Source organism: Lampris incognitus, chromosome 5 (assembly GCF_029633865.1).
Source record: "Lampris incognitus isolate fLamInc1 chromosome 5, fLamInc1.hap2, whole genome shotgun sequence".
Lineage (NCBI taxonomy): Eukaryota > Metazoa > Chordata > Actinopteri > Lampriformes > Lampridae > Lampris > Lampris incognitus.
The window spans coordinates 32668649-32692849 of record NC_079215.1 but is presented as its reverse complement, the minus strand read 5'-3'; the positions used below and the strand labels follow the sequence as shown (position 1 = coordinate 32692849).

General features: G+C 41.5%; 2 protein-coding genes across 2 annotated transcripts; both read right to left on the bottom strand.

Annotated features, from left to right (window-relative positions):
• Window positions 1–1825: 1825 nt before the first annotated feature.
• Window positions 1826–7312, bottom strand: cldnd1b (claudin domain containing 1b). Its single transcript, XM_056279796.1, has 5 exons — window positions 7256–7312; window positions 6304–6929; window positions 6072–6179; window positions 3990–4127; window positions 1826–3825 (listed from the first exon to the last, which is right to left on the bottom strand). Exons 2-5 carry the CDS (start codon window positions 6587–6589, stop codon window positions 3605–3607), a joined length of 753 nt encoding a protein of 250 aa, XP_056135771.1. The 5' UTR covers window positions 6590–6929; window positions 7256–7312; the 3' UTR covers window positions 1826–3604.
• A 1001-nt stretch (window positions 7313–8313) lies between these two features.
• glb1 (galactosidase, beta 1) lies at window positions 8314–16645 on the bottom strand. The gene is made up of 17 exons (XM_056279997.1): window positions 16595–16645; window positions 15820–15945; window positions 15257–15426; window positions 14003–14153; window positions 13322–13382; window positions 13135–13229; window positions 12817–12997; window positions 12308–12366; window positions 12092–12213; window positions 11750–11790; window positions 11479–11591; window positions 11245–11319; window positions 11007–11096; window positions 10668–10781; window positions 10269–10400; window positions 9635–9874; window positions 8314–9085 (listed from the first exon to the last, which is right to left on the bottom strand). Exons 2-17 carry the CDS (start codon window positions 15868–15870, stop codon window positions 8831–8833), a joined length of 1950 nt encoding a protein of 649 aa, XP_056135972.1. The 5' UTR covers window positions 15871–15945; window positions 16595–16645; the 3' UTR covers window positions 8314–8830.
• Between the last annotated feature and the right edge of the window lie 7556 nt (window positions 16646–24201).

The following is a 24201-nucleotide window of genomic DNA, read 5'->3' as shown; positions in this document are numbered from 1 at the left end:
CTGATGATATTTTGATTTATTTAGGTAAACCCCCAAAATCATTTTCTGAATTAATTAAACTTCTAGAAACATTTGGTAGATATGCAGGATACAAACTAAATGTAAAGAAAACACAAATTTTGGCTTTTAATTATACACCCTCAAAACACCTTAGGGGAAAATTCCACCTTAACTGGGATCAGAACTCATTGAAATATTTAGGAATATACATACCGAAAAAAATCTCAACACTGGCAGAGATAAATTATGGTCCCCTCTTAACAAAAATTAGAGACGACATACACAGATGGAATGCTGTCTCTTTCCTTGGTCTCAGTCATCGAATTGATTCTGTAAAGATGAACATCCTTCCCCAATATCTCTATTTATTTCAAGCACTCCCTGTAGAAATTTCTTCAAAACAATTTTCCGAATTGAATAAGATCGTTTCCAGATGTATTTAGCAGGGGAAAAAACCCCAGGGTCAAACTCAAAACTCTACAACTACCAAGGGAGAAGGGAGGAATGTCCTTACCTTGTTTTAAGGATTATTTTTATGCAGCCCAGACTAAATCCTTAATGAACATATGTAACCCAATATTTCATGCCAGGTGGAAAAATATTGAACTCTCCATTATGAACGATCCTCCAATTCATGCAGTATTGGCTCACAAAAATTTAGGAAGGTTTATAGATAAGGTGCAAAATCCATGAATTAATGCCCAACTAAAAATCTGGAATATGATGAGAAGAATATAAACTGGGCCATACATTACAAATAATTCAATGGTGTACCTATGATCCTGAGTTCAAGCCTAATAAAATGGATTACAGATTTAAGTCCTGGATTTCAAAAGGAATAACAACATTCTATTCCCTAACAGAAAAGGGACACTTAACTTTGAAAACTTGAGGAAAGAATATGATCTTTAAAAATCTGCTTTTTTATAGATATCTCCAGATACGTAATCATTTTGAAGATACCATTAAAGATAAAACAGACTTTAATGATCCTATACTGAGGATATTTATTGGTGCCTATCAAAAAGACTCAAATAAGGGTGTTATCTCGAGATTTTATAAAGGTCTTATGACAAACAAAAACAATCCCACTCTACAGAATACATTAAAGAAAAATGGGAAAAAGAAGGCAACTTTACAATATCAAATGAGGATTGACATGATGTATGTAAATTCCAGGGGAAATGCATCAACTCCCACACATGGTGGGAGTTCGGATGGTAGTGTTTTATTCGATTTTTTATTAGACCAAAACAGAAAGCACATATTGATGGGGGGGACACCAAATGTTGGAGACAGTGTGGACTTCAGGAAGCCAACTACTGGCACATATTCTGGGAGTGCCCAACGATAAGACCTTTCTGGGCAGAGCTTCACAAAGATTGAAAAGCATACTTAACAATGATCTGCCCTTGCAATTTTCCACAATATTCTTAGGAAATGCCAATTTCCAGGCAGGACGGCCGGATGAATATTTATTTGGTATTTTGACATGTGCTGGTAAAAAAGCACTCACAAGGCATTGGCTACTTCCTGAACCCCCCACAATACAGGAGTGGATAGATATAGTAAATTACATTTAATCATGGAAAATATTACTTTTTCCCTCTGTCTTCAGAAAAATAAGTTTGTTAAATTCTGGACCAAGTGGGTCAAATATGTGAGGTCTTAAGGCCAGATATAAAATGCAATTTGACTGATTGATTGATTTTGAATTAATTAGATTTTAATACACCCTCTCTCTCTACCCTCACACTCCTTTTCCCTACCACGCATTGTGAACCTTCACACTATATATATATATATATATATATATATATATATATATATATATATACATTTTTTTTAACTTTCTCTTGTAAGTAAAAAAAACCCTATGGCAGATGAAAATGAAACTGTTAGTTTTGATATAAATTTTGTAATATATACTACTGTGAAAAATAAAGAATTAAAAAAAATAATCTTTCTGGTGTCTTAATTTAAGACTAAGTCACTTATTTGTATTATGTTGTTTAAAGAAATTGTGTCTTATTTTAAATGTTTTTTGGCTAACTATTAATGTCAGATTAAGGTATAAATTCTTAAATCAGCTCAATCAGAGACCAAAATTAAAATTTTAAGTAAGTCTGTCTTAAATAAGTGACTTTTCATTGCTTGCAATAAGCACAGCTTGCTTAAATTTAGGCTTTCCTGTCTAGTTTTAAGGCCCATTGTCGTTCAGTGGCTAGAACTTTATGCTAGTTTTAAGAATTCTAGTCAAGCAAAATTGGTTTACCCCACTGGTAATTTTTTTGCTCAATACAAGACAATTTGATTAAATTTAAGAATATTTGGCTTCTTTCTAGAGGGGCTGTTTTTGCAGTGAATACATGATGCATGGCAATTCAAAGTGTATTTATTGTTTTATTTATTGACATATTTGAGAAGTCCCACTTGATCATGAAAATTATGGTTTTCACAAATTGTGCAACCGAATTTAGGTCTGTTTTATTTCAAAATTACAAACACTCCATTAACAAAAGCAAACAAAAATCACTTTTCTCATTCAACTGCACGATTTTGGTTTTGCATTTTATAGTATTACCCCATTTCAGCAGTTCAAACTGTAGTTCAAACTTGGGCGCGGCCACTCGCTGATCAACAACTATGTGCTCTCAATCTAGAAAAAGTTAGAACTTTTCCAAATTCTAACATAATAATGATGAGGTGAGGGAAATATATATCCATCATGACAGTAGATACAAGTGAAGAATGGGGATTAAGACATAAGGATTTAAAAATAATCTTAAAATGAGATTACAGGTTTGCTGGAGTGGCAACAATAAATATTGTTTTTCATTCAAATAAAAGGCTATAAATAATTGGTGAGCGTAGCACAAGGAGTGGTTACATTTCAGGGAATCAGTTCAAAAGATACCACACAAAATGAAAGAAACCACAGATAATACAAATGTCTGAGATGTCCCTAGAAAAAGGCATGCACAGCAAAGGCTCTATGATTAAGATTACACAAAATTATGATGGCAAACAAGAAAAAAAAAATCCCCAGGCTTATGTTCAATGTTCAGTATATTCATGCAAAATGCAACCGGTTGTGCAGACATATCAGATCAGATGCTAATTAGCATGACATCTACAAATTATACTTGAATAAGGGCAATGTGGTGATAGACTGCTATAGTAATGGCATTAGAAACAAAGGCAATCAGATACTGCACATCAAGCCCCAAAAAAGCAGAAAATTAAATGATACATTACACATGAATTGGTAAGACTTAATAGAGACAAATTTTGAAAAAGAATATTAGGTTGGGTTAAGGGCCATATGTGCCAAAGAACACACAATTAAAAGGTGAATTTTAAGAGATGAGAGCACCAACATTTTGTTGCGCTCTGTAGAACCCTCCTTCTTTAGCCCTACTTGGCAGAAAAATTGTGACTTTATTCTTTACCTGATGTACATTTGGAGGTTGGACCTGAAACCTTTTAAATGTTGCTACTTTATTTAAAGAGCTGATTGAATTGAAGAGCATCCTCTTGAAGTAGAAGTCTTGAGAATAGTTAGTTCTTTTTGAAGTATCTTGCCCAAAAAATAGTCTCTCTTTTAGGCTACTCTGTATGCGGTCATGCGGGTGTAGCTCTTCCTGTGGCTCCTAGCTGCCCACAGGAATAAAGCAGCTGCCATCATTTGCAATGGCGCAGAGATGAGGGCCAGATAGAGTGACCAGCCCAGTGAATCTTCTGTCCCATTTGGTCGCGCAGAATTGCGGTGAAGCAGGTCCATCCCAGCCAAGAAACAGCATACAGTGCCCAGAGAGCACAGACCTGTTGAGGTAAAGGTATGATAGAAGAGGAGAGAGGTAAGATCCCATAATGACCAATGACAGCAAATTTCAACATACAAATTCTTATGTCCTGCATGAGATATGGGGCACAAAGGTGGATAAAACTCTGTATACGTAGGGAGACATTGCATTTATTTCTCTAACCTGCCAGAAGATGGAGCACTCCCACACCCAAAGTGGGAGTGAGGCTGCGGCACAGGCATGCACATATCCCAATGAGGCCACTGAGAAAAACCAGTGCCAGGGACACCAGGGGCAGGAGGAACTGAGACCTCCACAAATCTGCTCAAAGAAACATTATCCAATGAAAACAAAACTAAATTCACCCGCTGAAGTTAATGTTTCTTACCCCGTCACACTCATTTAAAAAGGAAAACTACTTTAGCCTAAGCCCTAATTTTGTATTGTTTGGAATCAAACCAAATGATGGGTAGCAGACTTTTAAATGGTTTCACTATTGAGCAAGTTTGTGTCAGCTGACTGCTGTGCAACCAGCTGCAATGTAATCAATCAAGGCAAGTGTGCTCGGCAAATAATATCTAATAAAAGCCTTTTTCACCACAAGAATGGGGAAATGTTTCTCAGAATGTTTTGAGAAGCAGTGTTTCCCCTAAGAATTTTCTATTATTGGGTGGGGGAGGTGCATCGAAAACAAATACCTTTCCGCAGCCTCTGTTACACAGTTATTGCAAGTAGTCAGTTTCACTGTGGTTAGCATATTCTTTTAAAAAGCATGTGGTATGAAAATACAAGTAGTCTTGTCCAACATCTTTCAACTCATTGGAACATTCATCTGTTTTGAATGTAAATCAATATTTAGGGAAAACAAATACTAAAATTGAAACTTAACATGTTGTAATTATTCAGACAGTGGTTCTCAACCTTTTCAAGGAGTCGCAACCCCCCAGAATAATCAGGTTTGTGTTCGCAACCCCAACCCCCCCTGAATAGCACTGGGACATTTAACTCACAACACCTCAATGCAAATCGCTAATAAACTGTCTGCCTGAGACTGTTAAGGGATTACTATAATATAACACATGAAAGCTACCAAACTCACGCAGGAGACCATTGCTTTGCCCACAGCCAGAACACAACTAATTCGATTTTGGTTTAATTACTGTTTTTAGATTTATTGAAATAACAGCACTTCACACACACACACACACACACACACACACAAACACACACACACTCAAAAAATCTATTCTAAGGCAAATTATGTCACTGATACAGGTGGTGTAATGTAAAAAAACATTCCTCAGTCTAAAATATGTTATTTTTTTCTCCACAACCATCTGACGACCCCCAGAAATTATCTTGCAACCTCTTAGAAGGTCCCGACCCCCAGGTTGGGAACCAGTGTTATAAGACATCCACCAAGCTCTGGTGAAAACCAAAATACCAGACAGTGCATGATATCTGCACTGTAAACAGTACTGCAACTCTCTTGCATGAATTTATTTTAATACAAAACCGGCATGTCAGACAAGACAAACAGAGAGCTATCGATTTTTCTTTTGAAAACGTGTGAAGACCTCTGACATTCTGTCACAGTAAAATTAACTTTTGTTGCACACGTCTTTTCTTTTCCACTGAATATAAAAACACAAATTTTCACAATTCACTGACAGAGGATTAGTGGGCAGGTATTCACGATAAGTGGGCAGCCACCCACATATGGTTATGATAGGGAAAATAAGTGTCTGAAAGCACCTTCCATTATGAAAACATAATCCCAGTGCAGTCAGTCAGTGACGTGATAAACCATTTTTGCAATTTCTTTTTTGCACTTCTCTGCAATACTCATTTTTCCACTGTTGTCTTCCTGCAGAAACTCACCCCTTGCAGGATAACAGAGCAAGACTTCTTGTTTAGGTTAGAAATTAATTGATATTGTGGCTAAGGCTTAGATTCCTCCGATTACATTCCCCACCCTGTGCATGCCTAAAAAGAGCTTATTTAGCAGAAGCTATTTGGTGAGTGCTATTGCCCCAAAGCTTAATGCCCAGTAGTGTGCCAATGCTAGCTGGCTCAATACTGAATCAATTTAAAAGATTCTGTTACCCATCGCTCAAACCTAACTCACAACAGTAAAATAGGGCTTAGATTTAAAACTACTGGAGTTTTCCTGCAATGAAAGGATTAAATCAGGCAAAGGATATTCTGACTGATAAAAGAAAATACGTTTTTTAACAGATGGAAGCGAATGGAAATTTTACTTACATGTCCTGAGCATATCCTCGCCACTGTTATGGTTTCCAGGTTCTTTGTACTTGGGAACAAACTGCTGGGGAAGAGTGAAACTCACACACTGGGTCACCATCTTGGGATCTGAGAGAAAACAAGTGCACTGTTAATGGTTTCATTAAGACATTAACAGTAAATGAATTCATGGTTTTAGGTGATAAGTACAGTGATAAATGCTGCAGAGATGTCACCTGTGAATAACGCTTACCTGGCTCTTTGAACCAGTGAGACTGGCTTGGCACCAGTATGCACCTCCACCACAGTCCCAGAGTGCCGTTCAAGCGGAACATTGTATCGCTGTAAGACTTCTCATCAAACTCTCCATTGATAAACTCCTCACGGAGTTCAGAGACATTACTCGTCTCATGTTTGACCGGCAGACTACAGTACTGATACCAGTGCTGTGTTCCCACAGCCACAGAGAGGTAGACAGTGGCCAGCAGGCTGAGCACTGAGCCTATGACCAGGGCTGTGGCATATCGATTATCAACCATGACTGAGACAAGCAAGAGTTTAACTTGATTGTTTCTAACTGTGGAAGAAAAATGTCTCCTGAATGTCGTAATAAAGGCATTCACTCTTGTGCCTGTGTGGGACAAATCCCGGGCTGTGTGGTTAAGAACAGGATGTTTTTCTGGTCACTTGGTCCTACCAGACACGCTGACATAGCTATTGGCATTCATAGGGCTTCGGGATGCAGTCGTGGTACCCTGGTTTTGCGTTTTAATTAACCACACTGCTCCCACTGTGTTGTGATTTGTGTCTCATTCCACGTTAGAGGAAACGATTGCTTCTGCTCCACTTATATGCAGGGCAGGCAGCCACTCTCATAATCTACAAGGAAGGTCAATAAAATGAGTCGAGAATACCATAGACAATCATTTTGGAATAAATACCGCCAACTCATGTTTAACTGCTAGCTATTCAAACTTGTAAAAGGTGACAATTTATAGTTCAATGGCTTTTACATCATTTAACTAGCGTTTCCTCGCCGTTAGCTGAGCCGGTTAGATGTTAGCTAATAACCACTTGCCACAAATTATGCAGGTTATCTGCAAAACTGTACTGTACTGCTTTAATTAGCTACAATTATATTTCGATGACGTGGTGAGATTCATTTTCGTACCACGATTAAATGCAAGTATTCGTGATTTAGTTACCTTATCGTTAAGCGAGTCAGTCCAGTTAGCTACACTGCCTCGTCTTCCTTCTTCTCCTTGGATTTATGGTGGCGTGCAACAACGTATGTGGCCTATTAGCGCCGACTAGTGAAGCTAATGGCAAAATAGCTGAGATAGTCTATGTGGCCTATCTCAAGTCAGAGCAAAACGCTTTAAACATAACTTATTTTCATAATGAAGACTGTAAGTTATATAAAAAATGTGCATATCTGTAATCAAAATACTCTATTTCTGTCAAGGTTAGCTCAGGTTCATCCTATTTCAATGCAGGGCAAGGCAATTATGAGAGCTAAGAAAAAATGCAACTCTTGTCTACAAAGGTAATAATCTGTTTGATATATCAGACGCTGGAAAAGGAACCAGTGCACACAACACCCAAAGCCTGAAGTTTCTTTCCAACAGCAATCACCCTCCTCCACCAGCCCCCGTCTCACCCCCTCCCCAGACACAGACACACATCATGTCAGACTGATGGACTCTTAAGTCAGTCAACAAGTGAATCAATCCATCTCACTGTCTCTCAACAGATCAGTCAGGTGTATGATGTATTTATTTTATTTTTATTTTGATCGTCGATTTCGCTTGGCTGGGGAAGCTGGCGCTGGATCGGCTGGAGGACCCTGGTCTGCTGCATCCGATAGGCTCAGGGACCACGGGCCTGCCTGGAGCTGCGCCTGAGGGGGAACACTGAGGGCGTCCTGACGGGACGCGGAGGCGGGGCAGGCTAGGCTAGCTGCTTGCCCATGCAGACCGGCAGTTCCGACAGCCATTCTGGCTGGCGTTCGTTGTCTGTACGGTGGAGTTTTGTTGCACTGGGTGGCCTGTGTTGTTAGCTTTTTCTTTTTTTTCTTTTTTGCTTTGTTCTGTTTTTGTATGTTTTTGGTGTTGTTGTTTTTGGATATGTGTTTTTGTGTTGCACTGCTGTGGGCTGAGGAAAACAGAATTTCGTTTCTTTCATGTACGTAGTACATAATATGAAATGACAATAAATTGTTCGTGATTCGTGATAAAGTTAGTATAGCAAATGAAAAAAAGGATTTAAAACCATTTATTTAAATATAAAAACACAAGAACAGTAATACATAACAGCATACACTGTATGATTTTCATCCTGAAACAAATTTCCCTTCTGTGATTTCTCAAAAAATAATACATTTCTTGCACTATTTTTTTTTCTTCAAATAAGGCCTCTTAAACAACATTATTCTTTTCCCACAAGAAAAAACACAGGCGTTCGACAATCAATGTCAAGAATCACTGAGATAAAGCCACCCGTGATTTGTGTGATAATCATGGAGAAAAAATAAATCTTTACAGTGCTTCATTAGTTATGTTCAACAGGACATAATCATTTATGTTAAATCCCAAAAACATCCTGTTGCCCTGATCAACTTAGTTTTTTAAAAGCTGAGCTGGTAGCATTTCTTTGCAGCCAGATAAGCATAACAAACAAATGTGTATTTAAACAGCATCGCTGACTTGGGACCAGACAACCATTAATGGTGTAAATAGGTCTCCTTTGTGCAACGTTGTGAGTTAGGTGTGCAAAGTGATTTAGGGCAGAAAATTGTCTTTCCTAAAGAGTTCCATCTGTTTGTGATCACCTTGGACTGTGGCATTCAGAATGGGGCTGTTGGTGAACTCCACAGTGCATGGTCCCGTAATACAGGGTGCCTCCTCCATCTCCAGGACTGTGACATTGTTGGGTGCAGCTGTGCTGAGGATGCTGGCAGGCACAAAAAGTGTCATCTGAGGACCTCTGCTGGGCCAGTAACGTCCCAAGTTGTAGCCATTGATCCAAACTTGTCCCTAGAAAAGATGGGGGGAAAAGTACAGATGACCAAAGACGGGCCTTAGTACCTTCAGTTACTTTCGGGATGTCGAGTTAAAACGGACAACCCACTTCTAAAACTCTGATGATGGAAAAACAAAAAAGATTTAAATGGGTAACATGTTGGACTTAACTGTCCTCAGTAGCAAAAGAGACTATTCCAATGATCACAAACAATCCTCTGAGAAAACTTTCTAGAATAAAGGAAATAATTTGCTAGACACTTTTAAAATGATTTAAACATTGGTAGTGCATTTTCTGCTTTTAAGATACATTGCCAATGAACGCTTCTGAACAATCAGCCATTTATACTTACAGCCTGAGGGATCAACGTTAACAACAGGCATTAAAAGTTTGTTCTGATTCAGTTCTTTTGCAATGGTTTTAAAAAGATTTTTCTGAAAATAATGCAATTATATAAGTGCAACCTACAGTGATGGATAATCAACATATGAAATTGCCTTCAGGTAGACAAATCTATGGAAATTAGCACTGCCCTAAAATTAAATATGTTTTGAGTAACATGCCTTCCTCCAGGCAGGGAATTGAATATATGTGTCCTGAGGCAGGTCTGGGATGCCACTGGGAATGAGAAAGCTGCCACCATAGAAGGCTGGAGGAGAGAGGGTGGCAGGCTGAGGTGTGTCCATTGATGTAGGCTCAGTTTCCCAAAGGAGACCCTGACTGACTGCCTCATCAATACTGAGACTGTAGATGGTCCAGCCAGTGAGAACATCTTTCCCCAGAGTCAGATTGGACACCAAACCCTGTGTAGTTAAGAGGAACGGTGGTATAAAAAATAAAACTGAGGAGGAGGAAATGAGACCATGTATACAACACCTATTTTTCTCAACACTGTGGCTGACAGTGATTTCCCTCCCTCTAAAAAAAAAAAAAAAAATCACATCACAATATAAACTAACCTAACATCATTAGGAAGAGCAGATGTAATTCAATGTAGCCTTAATTCATTTTGTGAAATGAAAGAGTATGTTTAAGTCAGGCATGAATAACAAATTTGAATATCAATAAAGCCCCATGCTAGTTCTTCAGGAACTTAAAGCCATCCCCCTACATTTGGACAGATTGTTTTTTGTCACAATGTTAAGCGGTATAAAATAAAGATTTGAAATGAAATCTTAAAAAAAACAAAACACAAACCTTGAAGTCATTGATGTACTTTCCATAGTTAATTCGGCCCATATTCTCCACCAGTATGTCCACCTGACTGCCAGCCATCCCTGTCACATTAACCGCTATGACTTTATCCCTCTCGAGGATCCCCACTGCCACCTTAAGAATGACCAGAATAAGCATAGGGGAACATGTCAAACAAATGGATATGTAGCATAAATATGGGAGCTGAGGTAGAATGAAAACAAACACACCTCTTATGTCTTTATGCATAGTTAACTGACAGGTGGACTTTTTTTTCAACAATTTTAACTATGCCAGCAACAGCAGCAGATAAAGTATTTGGAATCAAATGAGGACAGGTTGTATGTGTGATGGGGTATATTTGCTAGTAAGTCACAGGAAGGTGCCTGCTAGCAGACTCACCCCGTCCACTGACACATATGCCCTATCATGGACCCCATTCAGTGGTGAAGACAGGGGTGTTGGTGTGCTGCAGTTCATGGACAGCGTAGTCCTGTAAAGGACAAACCCAAAGGCCTTTGGGCCAAAAAGTGCATGACTTGAAAAAAACAAACAAACAATCAAATCACTGAAATTGTGACACTTACAATGTAGGAGTAATTTCATATGTATCTACTATAGTTTTTTGTTTAACTTCACCAACAATACTGTAATTTTTTGTTTTATTACATGAAAAGAGAATCATTGCAAATGGTATATAATGTTATTAATTATTACTATTATTATTATCATTATTATTACCTGCTTCAATTCAATGAAAGTAAGAGGATACATGCTTTTGACAGGCCCCGAGTAAGACAGTGTTTCTACAGCATCGGTTACCGTCTGGAGCTGAAATGAGAAAAAGTTAACGATTTATTTTTCATGTACCATGATAATGCCACACTCCCCTCTCGCCTGTGAGTTGCAACATGCTCTATGCAATGCCACTGTAAAGATGGTTCTTTGCTTAACACATAACATTAAAGCATGTACCGACCTTCCTCATTTTAACAGCCCCGTATGCATATTTTGGAGTTGTTGGAGGTATTGGTCCTTCTGGTATCTTATGATACTGATGAGGAAAGGTACAAAAGCTCAGCTTGAATACACAAACCGTATGTGAGATCAACAACTTTTTACATTTCATCTGTCTTTGTTGTCAATTTGTTTTCAAAGTCTACTGGAGAGATTTTAAAAAGGTAAAACTTCATGCAGTTCTTATTTTGCATACCATTTTAATGACTTCTCTAATGGCAAAGTACTTTGGCGTGAGGTCTCCTGCCTCCGTAAGAGGAGCATCATAGTCATAGCTGGTAGGCTGTGGACCATAGGGTGAATTGGCACCTGAAAAAAAAATGAGAATGAGAATCTTAGATTATGGGTGTACGCTTATCAAAATTAGCTTGTGTAAGAAAATAAAATAAAAAAATGGCTACAGGAGGGTCGGTCATGAATTTGTAAAGGAAAAGAACATCATTTTTCCAGAGCAGAGGATAACTCACCATTCCAGTAGCCAAAATTTGTTCCACCAATGAACATATACCTATAAAAAGAATGGCATACTGTATGACTTTTTCCCTTTTAATAGAGCAGAAGTTTCCAAAAAGAGCTTAATGGGTGTTCATCAAAGATGGGGGGGGGGGGTGTGAGCTCTTTCCACAGACTGATTCTGTTCCTCATTGTCAATAGCCATAGAGCTGACAATCAGTATAGCAGAAGAATAAGTGTACTGGTCCCAAATTTCTTGCAGCATATAAACAAGTGGCTGTATCTACGTTTGAGAGAGAGAGAGAGAGACTCTATAAATGACTCTGCAACGCTCTCTTTTCAGTTTTTATACTCACAGGTTTACGTTTGCTCGTAGGGCCAGGATCTCATTGAGGGTCTTGGCCACTGTGGCAGAGGCTACAACTGAGTGTCTTTTGCCCCAGTGGTCAAGCCAGCCTGTGTAGAATTCAGAGTTAACCTGTAATATGGGGGAAACCATTTCAAATTGGAGGTTGAAATGTATCAACAATTCATTATCAAGGAGTACAAAATGTGTTGATGGGAATACCTACCAAAGGTCCGTGAGGTTCAGCATGTCTCTGTGCATCAAACGCTGCAGTTACATTTCCACCTGGTGTACAATACAGGCAAAGACAAGCACACATATTTGCACAGTCACAGAAAAAACAGCCTCTTGCATGACTAATCTAAAATCTGACAATGAGTCAGCATGGTGTTAACCAAGAGGTTTACTTCTTAAAACACAAAAAGCACTAGACTAAGATAATTTTCTTCATTTACTTTTTTTTTTACAGTTCAAGAATACAAAAGGAATACCAACACAAATAAACACCCTTAACTTTTATTGTTAACTTCAAACAGACTAATTCAATTCTTCCCTCAGTTTTCTAGGATTCTCTTGAGAATTACTGCTTCCTTATCAAAATCATAATATTCAGGAATAACTGAACCCTCTGCTAAAAGTGATACAGAGGGGAAGTGAGAGATTATAATACTTGTCCAAAATAGTGCAGCGTTATATCAGCAGAAATTGCCAAAGAAACTTCAGCCAGACACCTACCTGGTCCGAAGTCAACGGTCGCATAGAGACCTTGTATGGAGCCACACTTGAGGTATCCTACCTGAGCCCCGTCTGTGGTGAACAGCACCACCTCCTCGCCCAGGTAGGAGCGGAATAACTTGGTCAAGTGGCGCAGATAGTTGTAGTCACAGGCAAAGTAGCTGCCATATTCATTCTCCACCTATTAAGACAGGAAAAACAGGAAAATTTGTTTTTTTTCTAATATGAATATTGCATAAGGGAACATTGATTAAAAACAAATGGTATCAACTTGCAGAGCTCTATCTAACATAAATGTCAATGATGAATGATACTTACCTGCACAGTGATGATAGGGCCACCATTCTGATATAGAAAAGGCTTTATCATAGGTAGCAATTTCCCCATCCATTTGTCTACTGCTGCAATATAGTCTGAAATAAATTAGATACATGATCTCACACAGCTGAAGCTATATTTACTTTGTGTCTTTACTGTTAATCTTGATTCTCATTACTTTTCACACCTGGATCTGAAGACCGCAGCACAATGTCCCTCTTGTTGAGAAGCCAGGCAGGCAAACCACCCTAAATGACAGCAATATTGGCATGCTATGAACAAGTTTCACAGTGTAACTTAATGTACCGAAACAAAATGTAAGATTTAAGATCAACTGCAGTGATTAGTCTTGACTCATTCTAAGTATCATGAATAGGGATGCAGCAATACTACATTTTCACTGTTGCTACAGCTTCCTATAACAAAACCTGATGTAGCATCTGGCACAGAAAATTGTTGAGATCCTGTAGTTTTACTAAGTAATTTATACCATTTGTTTGGGGTCACTGGTGTAAAAAAAAAAAGAAAAAAAAGATTAATTTGTTATCCATTGTCTTCTACTCAAGAGTTCCTTTGCTCTATGTAGGGGAAAAAAACAGACAATTACGTCACTGCAGTGATTAGGAGTATGCAACAAATACCTATCTGAATTAAGCATTGGTGATATCCTCTTATCATTATTGCCTGAAATTCAATATGTGCACTGATTTCAGTGGGTCCATAACTGTAAATTGAGTCTAAAGAGTAAGCTGTGATCACTTGTAACATACTGTGTGGTAAAGAGATCGACATTTACAGTGTTTCATTCTTGGAAAGCTCTAAATCCTCAACACACTTAGTTGTTGAAGTTTCAGACCCCCTCTCTCACCATGTCCCACTCTCCACATATATATGGACCAGGTCTAAGGATGACCAGTAAACCAATGTCTTGTGCCAGTTGTAGGAAGTACTCCAAATCTCTGTCTCCAGAGAAGCTGTATTGATCCGGAGATTGTTCATGGTAGTTCCAGGGAATATACCTTCAAGGTGAATGAAGAGGGATTACTGCGTGGACACTCAAGGGGTTAACCAACCATTGTTGGTTACATGCACCAGACATTGGGAATGTAAAATGCTCTGCTTGTAATACAGTTTTGTTTTTCTTCTGGATCCCCCCCCCCCCAATTGTCTCCGGCCAATTACCCCACTCTTCCGAGCCATCCCGGTCGCTGCTCCACCCTCTCTGTCGACCCGGGGAGGGCTGCAGACTACCACATGGCTCCCCCGATACATGGGGAGTCGCCAGCCGCTTCTTTTCACTTGACAGTGAGGAGTTTCACCAGGTAGATATAGCATGTGGGAGGATCACACTATTCCCCCCAGTTCCCCCTCCAGCCTGAACAGGCGTCTCGACCGACAAGAGGAGGTGTTAGTGCAGTGACCAGGACACATACCCACATCCAGCTTCTCGTCTGCAGGTATGGCCAATTGTGTCTGTAGGGACACCCGACCAAGCCGGAGCTAACACGGGGATTTGAACCGCCGATCCCCGTGTTGGTAGGCAACGGAATAGACTGCTATGCTACCCGGACACCCTGCTGGTAATTCAGTTTGATAAACATGACTGTTTTCATAGGATATTTTCTAATCGATAGAGAGAAGGTTAAAACTTGAATTTTCTGTGAATGTAATGAGGGAAAATATGATGTTCTGCACTTACATTAAACAGCAATTGAGTTAGGTTAGGAGGATGTTTTATAATATGCTTTAAAATGCAATCCTGTTAGTCATACTACATTATGCTGACAACGTTATACATTTTTCAGCCCAGGGATGCCTATTGCAGCTTTACTGCATCACAACACTGTACATATTGTACCCTGCTCATAAGAGACTGTTAACATTGACACAAATGCCTCATCACTGTGCTCCATCCATGTGACATCTGGCAATCTTTTTTAGGGCCGTATGTATACCTATTTAGGGCTGTTTAAAATTATTTGAAACTATCTGGGCAAGCCAAAAGAATGTGCATGGTTGTTTTGTTTTTTTCAGTACATTATGATTTTCTAAATATTTTGGCAGATTTTTCAATAAAAGTTGTGAAAAAGATTTTTAGAGAGTGTACATGCGGTAAACATACATTTGAATGGCATTTAGGCCCGCCATATACATCTTGAGCAGACGATCTTTCCAATAGACTCTCGGGATCCTGTTGTAATGGATGCTCCCAGATATGTAGCGAAACTCTTGCCCATCTTTCCTGAAGCAGTCCTTCACGTAGTCCACGGTGAATGAGTAGTTTGCCCCAAACTGATGGTAAAAGTCAAAACCACAATTTGAAATGATGCACAGCTTCCATTTACATTGGCAAATGCCAAGTGGAATAAGTTCTCTACTTTTAGTTGGGATTAACTTTTTTTTTTAAACTGAGAGAGAACACCATATGTACATTATCTTTCATTCAGGATTTAGGCGTTTATAAAACAAGTACTCTATCCCAGGCGACACCCATAGGCTGTCACTAGTATCTGACACCTTGCACGAAATGTCTGATAATCACTCCATAAAAGCAAGTCAACACCAGTTCTGGTTATCGATGCACAACTGAACGTTATGGAGTTCGCTTTATTTTTTGCGGTACGGGATTTAACTATAGAAATCGAGCGGTAAACTGCGGAGACTCGTGACTTATAAAATACTTACTGAATTTCCAACGAAGAGTAGTATCACGATTGTCACACTGAAGCCAGGCATGGTCTTGATCACGGCGAGCCTCCACGTCAGGATTTCAGCTGGGGCACTTGAATATATGTATCTTTGTTTACCTCGCTAGAAAGAGTGAAAAACCTCATGGTACTTACTAATGTAAAGTATCATGAGTTACGGAAGTGATATCATGTGACTGCCGTGAGCGAGTCGTCACGTGGTTTGCGAGCTCACTAAGACTCGCTCTTGGCAGTCACATGATATCACTTCCGTAACTCGCGATACTTTACACATGTAGTGCCATGAGTTTTTTTTTAATATATATTGAACAATTTTCAAGAAGGGCGGCACGGTGGCGCAGTGGTTAGCGCGGTCGCCTCACAGCAAGTCCTGGGTCCGAGCCCCGGGGTAGTCCAACCTTGGTGGGTCATCCCGTGTCGTCCTCTGTGTGGAGTTTGCTTGTTCTCCCCGTGTCTGCGTGGGTTTCCTCCGGGGGCTCCGGTTTCCTCCCACAGTCCAAAGACATGTAAGTCAGGTGAATTGGCGGTACTAAATTGTCCCTAGGAATGAATGTGTGTGTGTGTGTGTGTGTGTGTGTGTGTGTGTGTGTGTGTGTGTGTGTCGGCCCTGTGATGGCCTGGCGGCCTGTCCAGGGTGTCTCCCCGCCTGCCGCCCAATGACTGTTGGAATAGGCTCCAGCATCCCGACGACCCTGAGCGCAGGATAAGCGGCTCAGATGGATGGATGAAATAAATATTAGCAGGTTACTTACATGTATGCCTGAGGTAGATGGACATGTGTTGAGAAATCACCTTCGTGGTCCTCGTCCCCGGGTCCGTTGATGTGAAGGAAACAGCCACCACATTTTAGGAGATTAAAATAATTTTATTGAGTACAGATCTGGAGACACACTGCCAATCCGTCGTGTGTGTCTGACTTCTTTGTGTGTCCTGGTGGGTTATATAGACCCCCCCTGCTTCTCCTTTACGACACCTCTGGTCTTGATCATCCTATCAATGGAACCTTTTGGTGGTTGAGCTTTAAGAAGTGCTCATCCTGTTCTACCCTACTGAGCTTAGCAGGGGGTCCTCCTCGTACCAGACACGGTGTCTCTCCCAAGGCCCCAGGGGAGGGCAACCCCCTCCCCTACCCACATTCTTGTGGGAGACCTGCAATATATTTGTCTACATGAAGGTGTCTTCTTCACCCTCTGTTCTGGTTACATACATTGGTTACATACAGAGTAATACATTGGTTACATACTGAGTAATACAAAATACACTCGGATTATATTTAATATCACTCAACAATTCCCCCTTTTGATCTCCTCTAAGGAGATCACTAAAAGGCTTCTAACTCCTGATCTAAGGGGTTCAGGACAAACAGGGGCATCATAGGGGGCGGTAGTTCCCGTCTTTACGGTCGATAGCCGTGATGACGAGCCGGTTTACCAGGGAACGCAGGCAGGGTATGAAGCAACAACCGCAAGTTACTAGTATAGCCTGGAATACGCCGAGGGAAAGGAGGAGGGATATTACAACACCCTTCCACTTGCCAAATAGGGGAAAAGAGCCATCTTTCAACCGGGTTGGCAATCCCAGAGTGCTCATGCATGGTTTGTGATAATGCCCTCAGACCCCCGAGGGCTCGTGTAACAGATCCATCTGGGGCGGTGTTATTGGGAATGAAAGTACAACGCTGGTCCCCAAACATAGAGCAAACACCCGCTTTTTACCTCGTCCCTCTTTGCCTGGCTCTGGGTTAAATCAAAAGCCCAGACGCACACGGTCAGCCACATCACCACGGCCAGAGCCCCAACCACAAATCTAGTTTCTACATGATGGTGAATTCTTTTGACCGTCATGGCGCAGGCTGCTGGGTCGCCGATCTGCTGGGCCGTACCTCCCGAATCGGCTTCTTCTAGCCGGGTTTGTGATCGTCCGGCCGGGTTCCTCTATGACCTAGGGGAGAGGTTACCAGCACTTTCAACCTGTTCCAAGCTAACAGTGTGTTTTGGTGTTTCGCTGGAATATGGTCTCTCTTCCTGGGGGGGACGTTGCCTCCTGTAGGCCCTCTGGTATAGCGTCTAGGGTCCGTCCGGGCTCCTCCGCGACAGCACACTGGCTCCAGTGGTGCCAGACGTCTCCTTTCCCTTTCAGCCGGACTGCGTGAGACGTCCTCTCTACCACCTCGTAGGGTCCGGTCCACCGGGGCTCCGCCCACTTCCGCTTAATGGCTCGCAACAGGATCAACCGCGCCTGGGGGAGGGTGGATTCCGGTGCTGGCGTGCGTCTTTCGCCAACCTGTCGGGAGAAATCTGAAACCAAAGCCTGTAATTCTTTAAAACATGTGCTTTTATTTCCCCCCATTGACTCTAGTCCCTCCGTTGGGGCCGCCCCTGGCCCCGGAAACTGTCGCCCCGTCATTAATTCATATGGGGTGAACCCGATCCTCTGATTGATTGATGACCTAATCGTCATTAGTGCCAAGGGAAGGGCCTCGACCCAATTCATTTTAGTTTGAGCACAAATTTTAGCCAGTTTTTGTTTGAGGTTGTGATTCATTCTTTCTACCTTGCCCTGGGACTGTGGATGGTATACGGTCCCAAAGGCGTGTTTCAGTCCTAATAGGCTCTCGACCTTTCTGCGGTCGGCCCCCTTGAAATGAGATCCGTTGTCGGAGCGGATTTTGGAGGGGAATCCATGTCGAGGTATGTAGTGGTTAATCAAGCATTTTATAACAGTGGCGCTATCTTCCTTTTTTGCCGGCCATGCCTCCGGCCACCCTGTCAATTGATCCACACACACCAACAAATACTGGTGTCCTTTCACCCTCTTGGCTTCCCCAATATCCATATAATCCAATACCACCTCTTGTCCTGGACACGAGATCAGGGGAAATCCCCCCATCTCAGGTTTTATGGTGGGGCGTGGATTACACTGAGCGCAAATGGGGCAACTCTTGACGTGGTATTTAGTCATGTCGGTCAAAAAAGGATGCCACCAATGGCAAAGATTTCGATTCATCTGAACAGCCCCTACATGCCCTACTCCGAGTCTGAGTATATGGTTACCCTTTTTTTTCCTTGTTTTTTCTTCTTTTTTTCACTTAATCCTACCAGCACTCTTATTAGTGCGAGACCGAGGGTAAACAGCCGCATTATTGTCAGTGCACGACCTCATGCGCGTTTTTAAATGATCTTACGCGTGCGACGAATCTCCCAGGGTTTTGCTGAGGAATCTCGGCGACACCGACCAAACGGACCACCCGCCTCACCCTTTCTTAGGTTATTGGGAGATCGGTAGCTATGTTCTTGTCCCGAGAAGATCAGTCCGCCGGTTGTCCGTTTGGCGAGCGACGTGAGAGCCCACTTCTGGCACCAAATTGTGGATTTTCTTATCCTCTTAATGGGCTCTTGCCCCAGCAACCTCTGGGACGAACAATCATTGGACAAATATTGGAGCAAACAGAAAATCTCTAATGCATCTCCAGATGGAGAGTCATATAATCACAGAAGTCAGTCTGTGAGGATATGCTCCGCCCCTATACTGAAGATAAGGGGTTTTCTAGCACAGTCCGTCGTGTCATACCCTATGTTTCCTGCATTAACCAAGGTGTTGTCTTACAAAGGAATGCAGGAAAACATCAGTAATGTTCTGTGCCTGGTGAGTGTCTGTAGATTTATTCTTTTACTGCCCCAGGCCGGAGTGGCCCTCATGTTTTAGTGACCCCTTGTTGTTATCTTTACTGCCCAAGGCTGGGGAGGCCCTCATGTGTTAATGACCCTTTGTCGTCTGCAGTGTATGAGAAGTTTCATACACACAGAGAAGTGGAAAACTACAGAGTACCTACGGAGTGCACATGGAGTACTATTTGTACTCCACAATTCCCCCCTTTTGTTCATCATTGAACACCCAAAGGTAACATAGAAATAATACCAATCAGCACACATAACATGCATATACAGAAATGAGATCCAGCCATGAGAACAACCGGAATCGAAAGGGTTAACCAGTGTTCGTCATAAAGTATCATTCAGACGGGGGAGTCGCTGTCATTGGAGGAGGTGTAGGAGGATTCAGAACCGAAGTCCTTGTGGGGGGGTGAGGAAAATCAGTGGTGGAGAGGGGGAAGATGAAACAAGATCCCCGTCCTGTTGGGCAAGGAGGTGATAATACACGAGCTGAGTAGCAATGAGGCCGTGTATCACACGCCGAACTATGGGCACGATGCAGCAGGTGAGGAGTAGCAGGACACCCAGGAAAAGTGATGCTGCTTCGGCTAGGCGAGTAAAAGACATCAGGACCCATTATTTGCATCAGCATCTCCGACATGAACTGCACCGGATCTCTACCGGCCTCACTGCCTTCAAAAATGTTCAGTACATGGAGATTGACCCTCCGAGATCGGTTCTCGAGGTCGTCGATTCGGTCCTGCAGAGACAGGTTTTGGGTTCGGACCATTTTGATGGTGGACTCAGCTGCAGTTAAACGTTCAAAGTTGTCACTGGTTACAGACTCCACAGAGGCAAGGCGATTTCGGACTCTCAAAGCCAAACCCAAACCTATGGTCTCCAGAGCTAGCTAGTTGGTGCTAGTCTCATCTAGACAACCAGAGGGGTCTTCATATGTGGGGGATTGGCTGGGCCAGAAGCAGACCACCCTCACCTCCTCTCACCCAGAAGCTAACCGGGACACCATGGAGACCACCCTCACACAGACACAGCTCCTACAGCCACGTTATGTGGCGGGTTGCTCTTAGTTCTGTCCAGCCGGGAGGTTGTCTTCCCGTGGAGCATACCCCGGGCCCCTGGACCCGGTACCACGGGAGTGGGGGTGTTACCCAGCCCGTCTGGAGGAGGGGGAGGAGCAGGTGATGACAATATCTGGAGGGAAAAACTTTCAGAGAGAAACTGCACAACACTGAAAACACTGTCATTCTAGGATTCTGAAGATTCATAGTCAACTTGATTCAGTGTTCTTCAGATACTTACGCTATGATCCAAGTTTGTATCCGTTTGTTTCTTATGAAGTAAAAAATCAAAGAAAACTGTACAGAAGAAGGCTCACAACCATTCTAAATTTCAATTCCTCATTCCCACATTTCAATTCCTCATTCCCACTACCCCTCGTTTTACACAAGAACAGAACACATTGTGTCAACCCATTTAACCATGAAGGACAAAAATGAAAGTATGACATGATCAGTTTGTGTGTTAGTTGTTAATAAACCAAAAACAATTTCATGCAGTCGAATGAATCGGACTTTCATTTCATCCAAGCTGTTTACAAATGTTCTGAAGTCTGTAATGTTGTACTTCTCTGAAATAAATTGTCTTTAAAACGAAAACAGACGAGGGATAATAAAGATAGTTGCTGTCTCAGATCCTGAACGTTCAAATAAACCTAAATGAATAAAACCATAAGGTATCTTGTAAATCATTGAAACAATGAGCTGTTTGAAGACAAGAAACAAATGCCCCCCACCTTAACCAAATGAAACAACAAGAAGCCCCTTTCAAGGCCCCAGAAAGAGGGAGGGGGTTTCAAAGGAAAGAAACGCTCAATTAACAATACAAAGAAATTGATGTAATCAGTTAAAACCAAATAAATCAAACCAAAAATGAGTCTTATGAGGAGGCTCAAACTCATGGTAAAAAATAACATAAACATGGCCATAGCATAGACCTTTAAAACGCAGGACTCGGTAGGTTTCATTCATATTCAAATAAAATGTAATCGTCCTCCACACAAGAAATTGTCAAAGAAATGAATACCCTCTTTAAAAAAAAGAACAACATCATAAAATTCACACCTTAGTGTTGAAAAACAAAAACAAGTTCAAATTAACACAGAGGAAAGTCAACATAAAAACAAATAAACCAATGGGTGTCTTCTAATGGAAAGAAAAACAACAACAGCTTAAAACAACATAACTGGTTTACACTGTCCCTGTTACTCTCAAGGCAACCCCCCATCCCCCCAAGGTGTGAAGTGGGTAGGCAGTTGGTTCCCACCAGTTATTCTTTTAAAAAAATCCCAGTAACAGAAAGAAAAACAGAACAAGTAAAATTAAAAATATTGCAACTGTGGCGTTGGACATAACAGAGTTCTGCTTAACAGTTCAGGAAATGAAACAGGGACAGGAAATCCTTCGGTTTAGGGGAATCTAAAAGAAGTGAGGACAGAATCAACTTAAAGTGAAAAATACACCACAAAAACTTTTCAATGCAACAAAAACAAAAAACAAAAAACAAATGGATATATCACATTTTATATGAGGTACCTCAGAAAAAAAAGAAATAGATTTCTTGAAAGGATTTAAATAATTAATGCTTCAGGTTGGTAACTTTCTAAAGCCAGTTCTTTGTCACACAGGAACAAAAGCCGGGTGGGGTCTGATAAGGATGCTAAACGAGGTGGTCTCTGAAGACTCCTCTCACACCCCAATTGTCAGGAAAACAAAAGGTTTGGAAAAGCCAAAACAAAACCTCCTCCAGCTTTTATATCCCCTTTTAAGCCACTCTCAAGGACTTGCAACTTCTAAACAACACAAAATGGCCAGACGGACAAACACCACAAAACAAACTATGAACACACACACAGACAAGTCATGTCAAACACAAGTCAGTCAGGGTCAATCAAAGTGCGGTTTGGTACCAATGGTTTCGTGTCATAGTCCTCTGTAGCTTTTTCTTTCCCTACTTTCACACCCTTTCTTTTCCGAGTATTCAACATTATTCTGACCAGTGCATCTATTTGTTCCCGTAAGGACTTCCACCGGGGCTTCTCTTCACCCTTCTCTCTCCCAACCTAATAGCTTCTTCTAACCTCCTTTGTTCTTCCTCCCTTCGTCTCGCCTTTGCCTTGGGACCCTCATTTTTTTGGTTGGTCATCATTTGTATCAGTATGTCGCTCTGCTTCTGCAGGGACTTCCACTGCGGTCGGCTCCCGCTTTTTTCTCCTTCTTCTTTTTTCATTCTACCTTTTACGTCCCCTGTCTATCTGTTAGGGACTCCAACCCTTACTGTATTTAACCAATTGTTCAGGGACTCCAACCCTTACTGTATTTAACCAATTTTTCAGGGACTCCAACCCTTACTGTATTTAACCAATTTTTCAGGGACTCCAACCCTTACTGTATTTAACCAATTGTTCAGGGACTCCAACCCTTACTGTATTTAACCAATTTTTCAGGGACTCCAACCCTTACTGTATTTAACCAATTTTTCAGGGACTCCAACCCTTACTGTATTTAACCAATTTTTCAGGGACTCCAACCCTTACTGTATTTAACCAATTGTTCAGGGACTCCAACCCTTACTGTATTTAACCAATTTTTCAGGGACTCCAACCCTTAATGTATTTAACCAATTTTTCAGGGACTCCAACCCTTACTGTATTTAACCAATTGTTCAGGGACTCCAACCCTTACTGTATTTAACCCATTTTTCAGGGACTCCAACCCTTACTGTATTTAACCCATTTTTCAGGGACTCCTACACTTACTGTATTTAACCAATTTTTCAGGGACTCCAACCCTTACTGTATTTAACCAATTTTTCAGGGACTCCAACCCTTACTGAGCTCTAAGCTTCCCTCCTTTGGGGGTCCTCAATTCCCCGGGAGAGTTTTCCCAGCCTTAATCTCACCCCCTCGTCAGAGAGTGAGTGGGTGCGCCACTACCTAGGATCTTAGACAGAGGACTCCAACCTCTTCTACCGGTTATCTCTTTTTTACTCTTACCGTAGGGGACTCCAACCCCTCCTCTTTTGTTAAACTGGTCGCCTTCTCCTTCCCGAGGTTAGTACAATTTAGTAATTCAGTCCAATATGCAGATTTCGTTAAAACAGGTTCTGTAATGAATGAAAGGTCACGTGTTTAACTTGACCTACTCACGGATGTACGTGCAGTGCGTGTGACGTATACAGGAAGTGAGAAGCGCATGTTATGAAGGTTGTATGTCGGATGAACGCTAGTAAAAGCTACACAGTTAAGAACCTACGAAGTCGGCTCGTACTTGAATTATTCTTATGTCAGTAAGACAAGGCGTCTACGGACATTACATGGTGTCAGAATAGTCTGTGTATCGGAACACGAGTGGTCATGCCGAAGTTTAATCCGCCGAGTGAATTCAAGTTTGACTGCCCCGTTGAATGGCGGGAGTGGAAACAACGGTTTTCGCGCTTCAGGCTCGCGACAAAGCTGGATAAAGACGACGGGGAGATTCAAGTGAGTTCGCTGATTTATGCAATGGGCAGCGAGGCTGAAAAGATATTCAGCTCGTTTGACTTCGCGGCGGAGGGTGATAAAGTGGACTATGATATCGTACTGAAAAGGTTCGACGACTACTTTATTCCCCGCCGTAACATCATACATG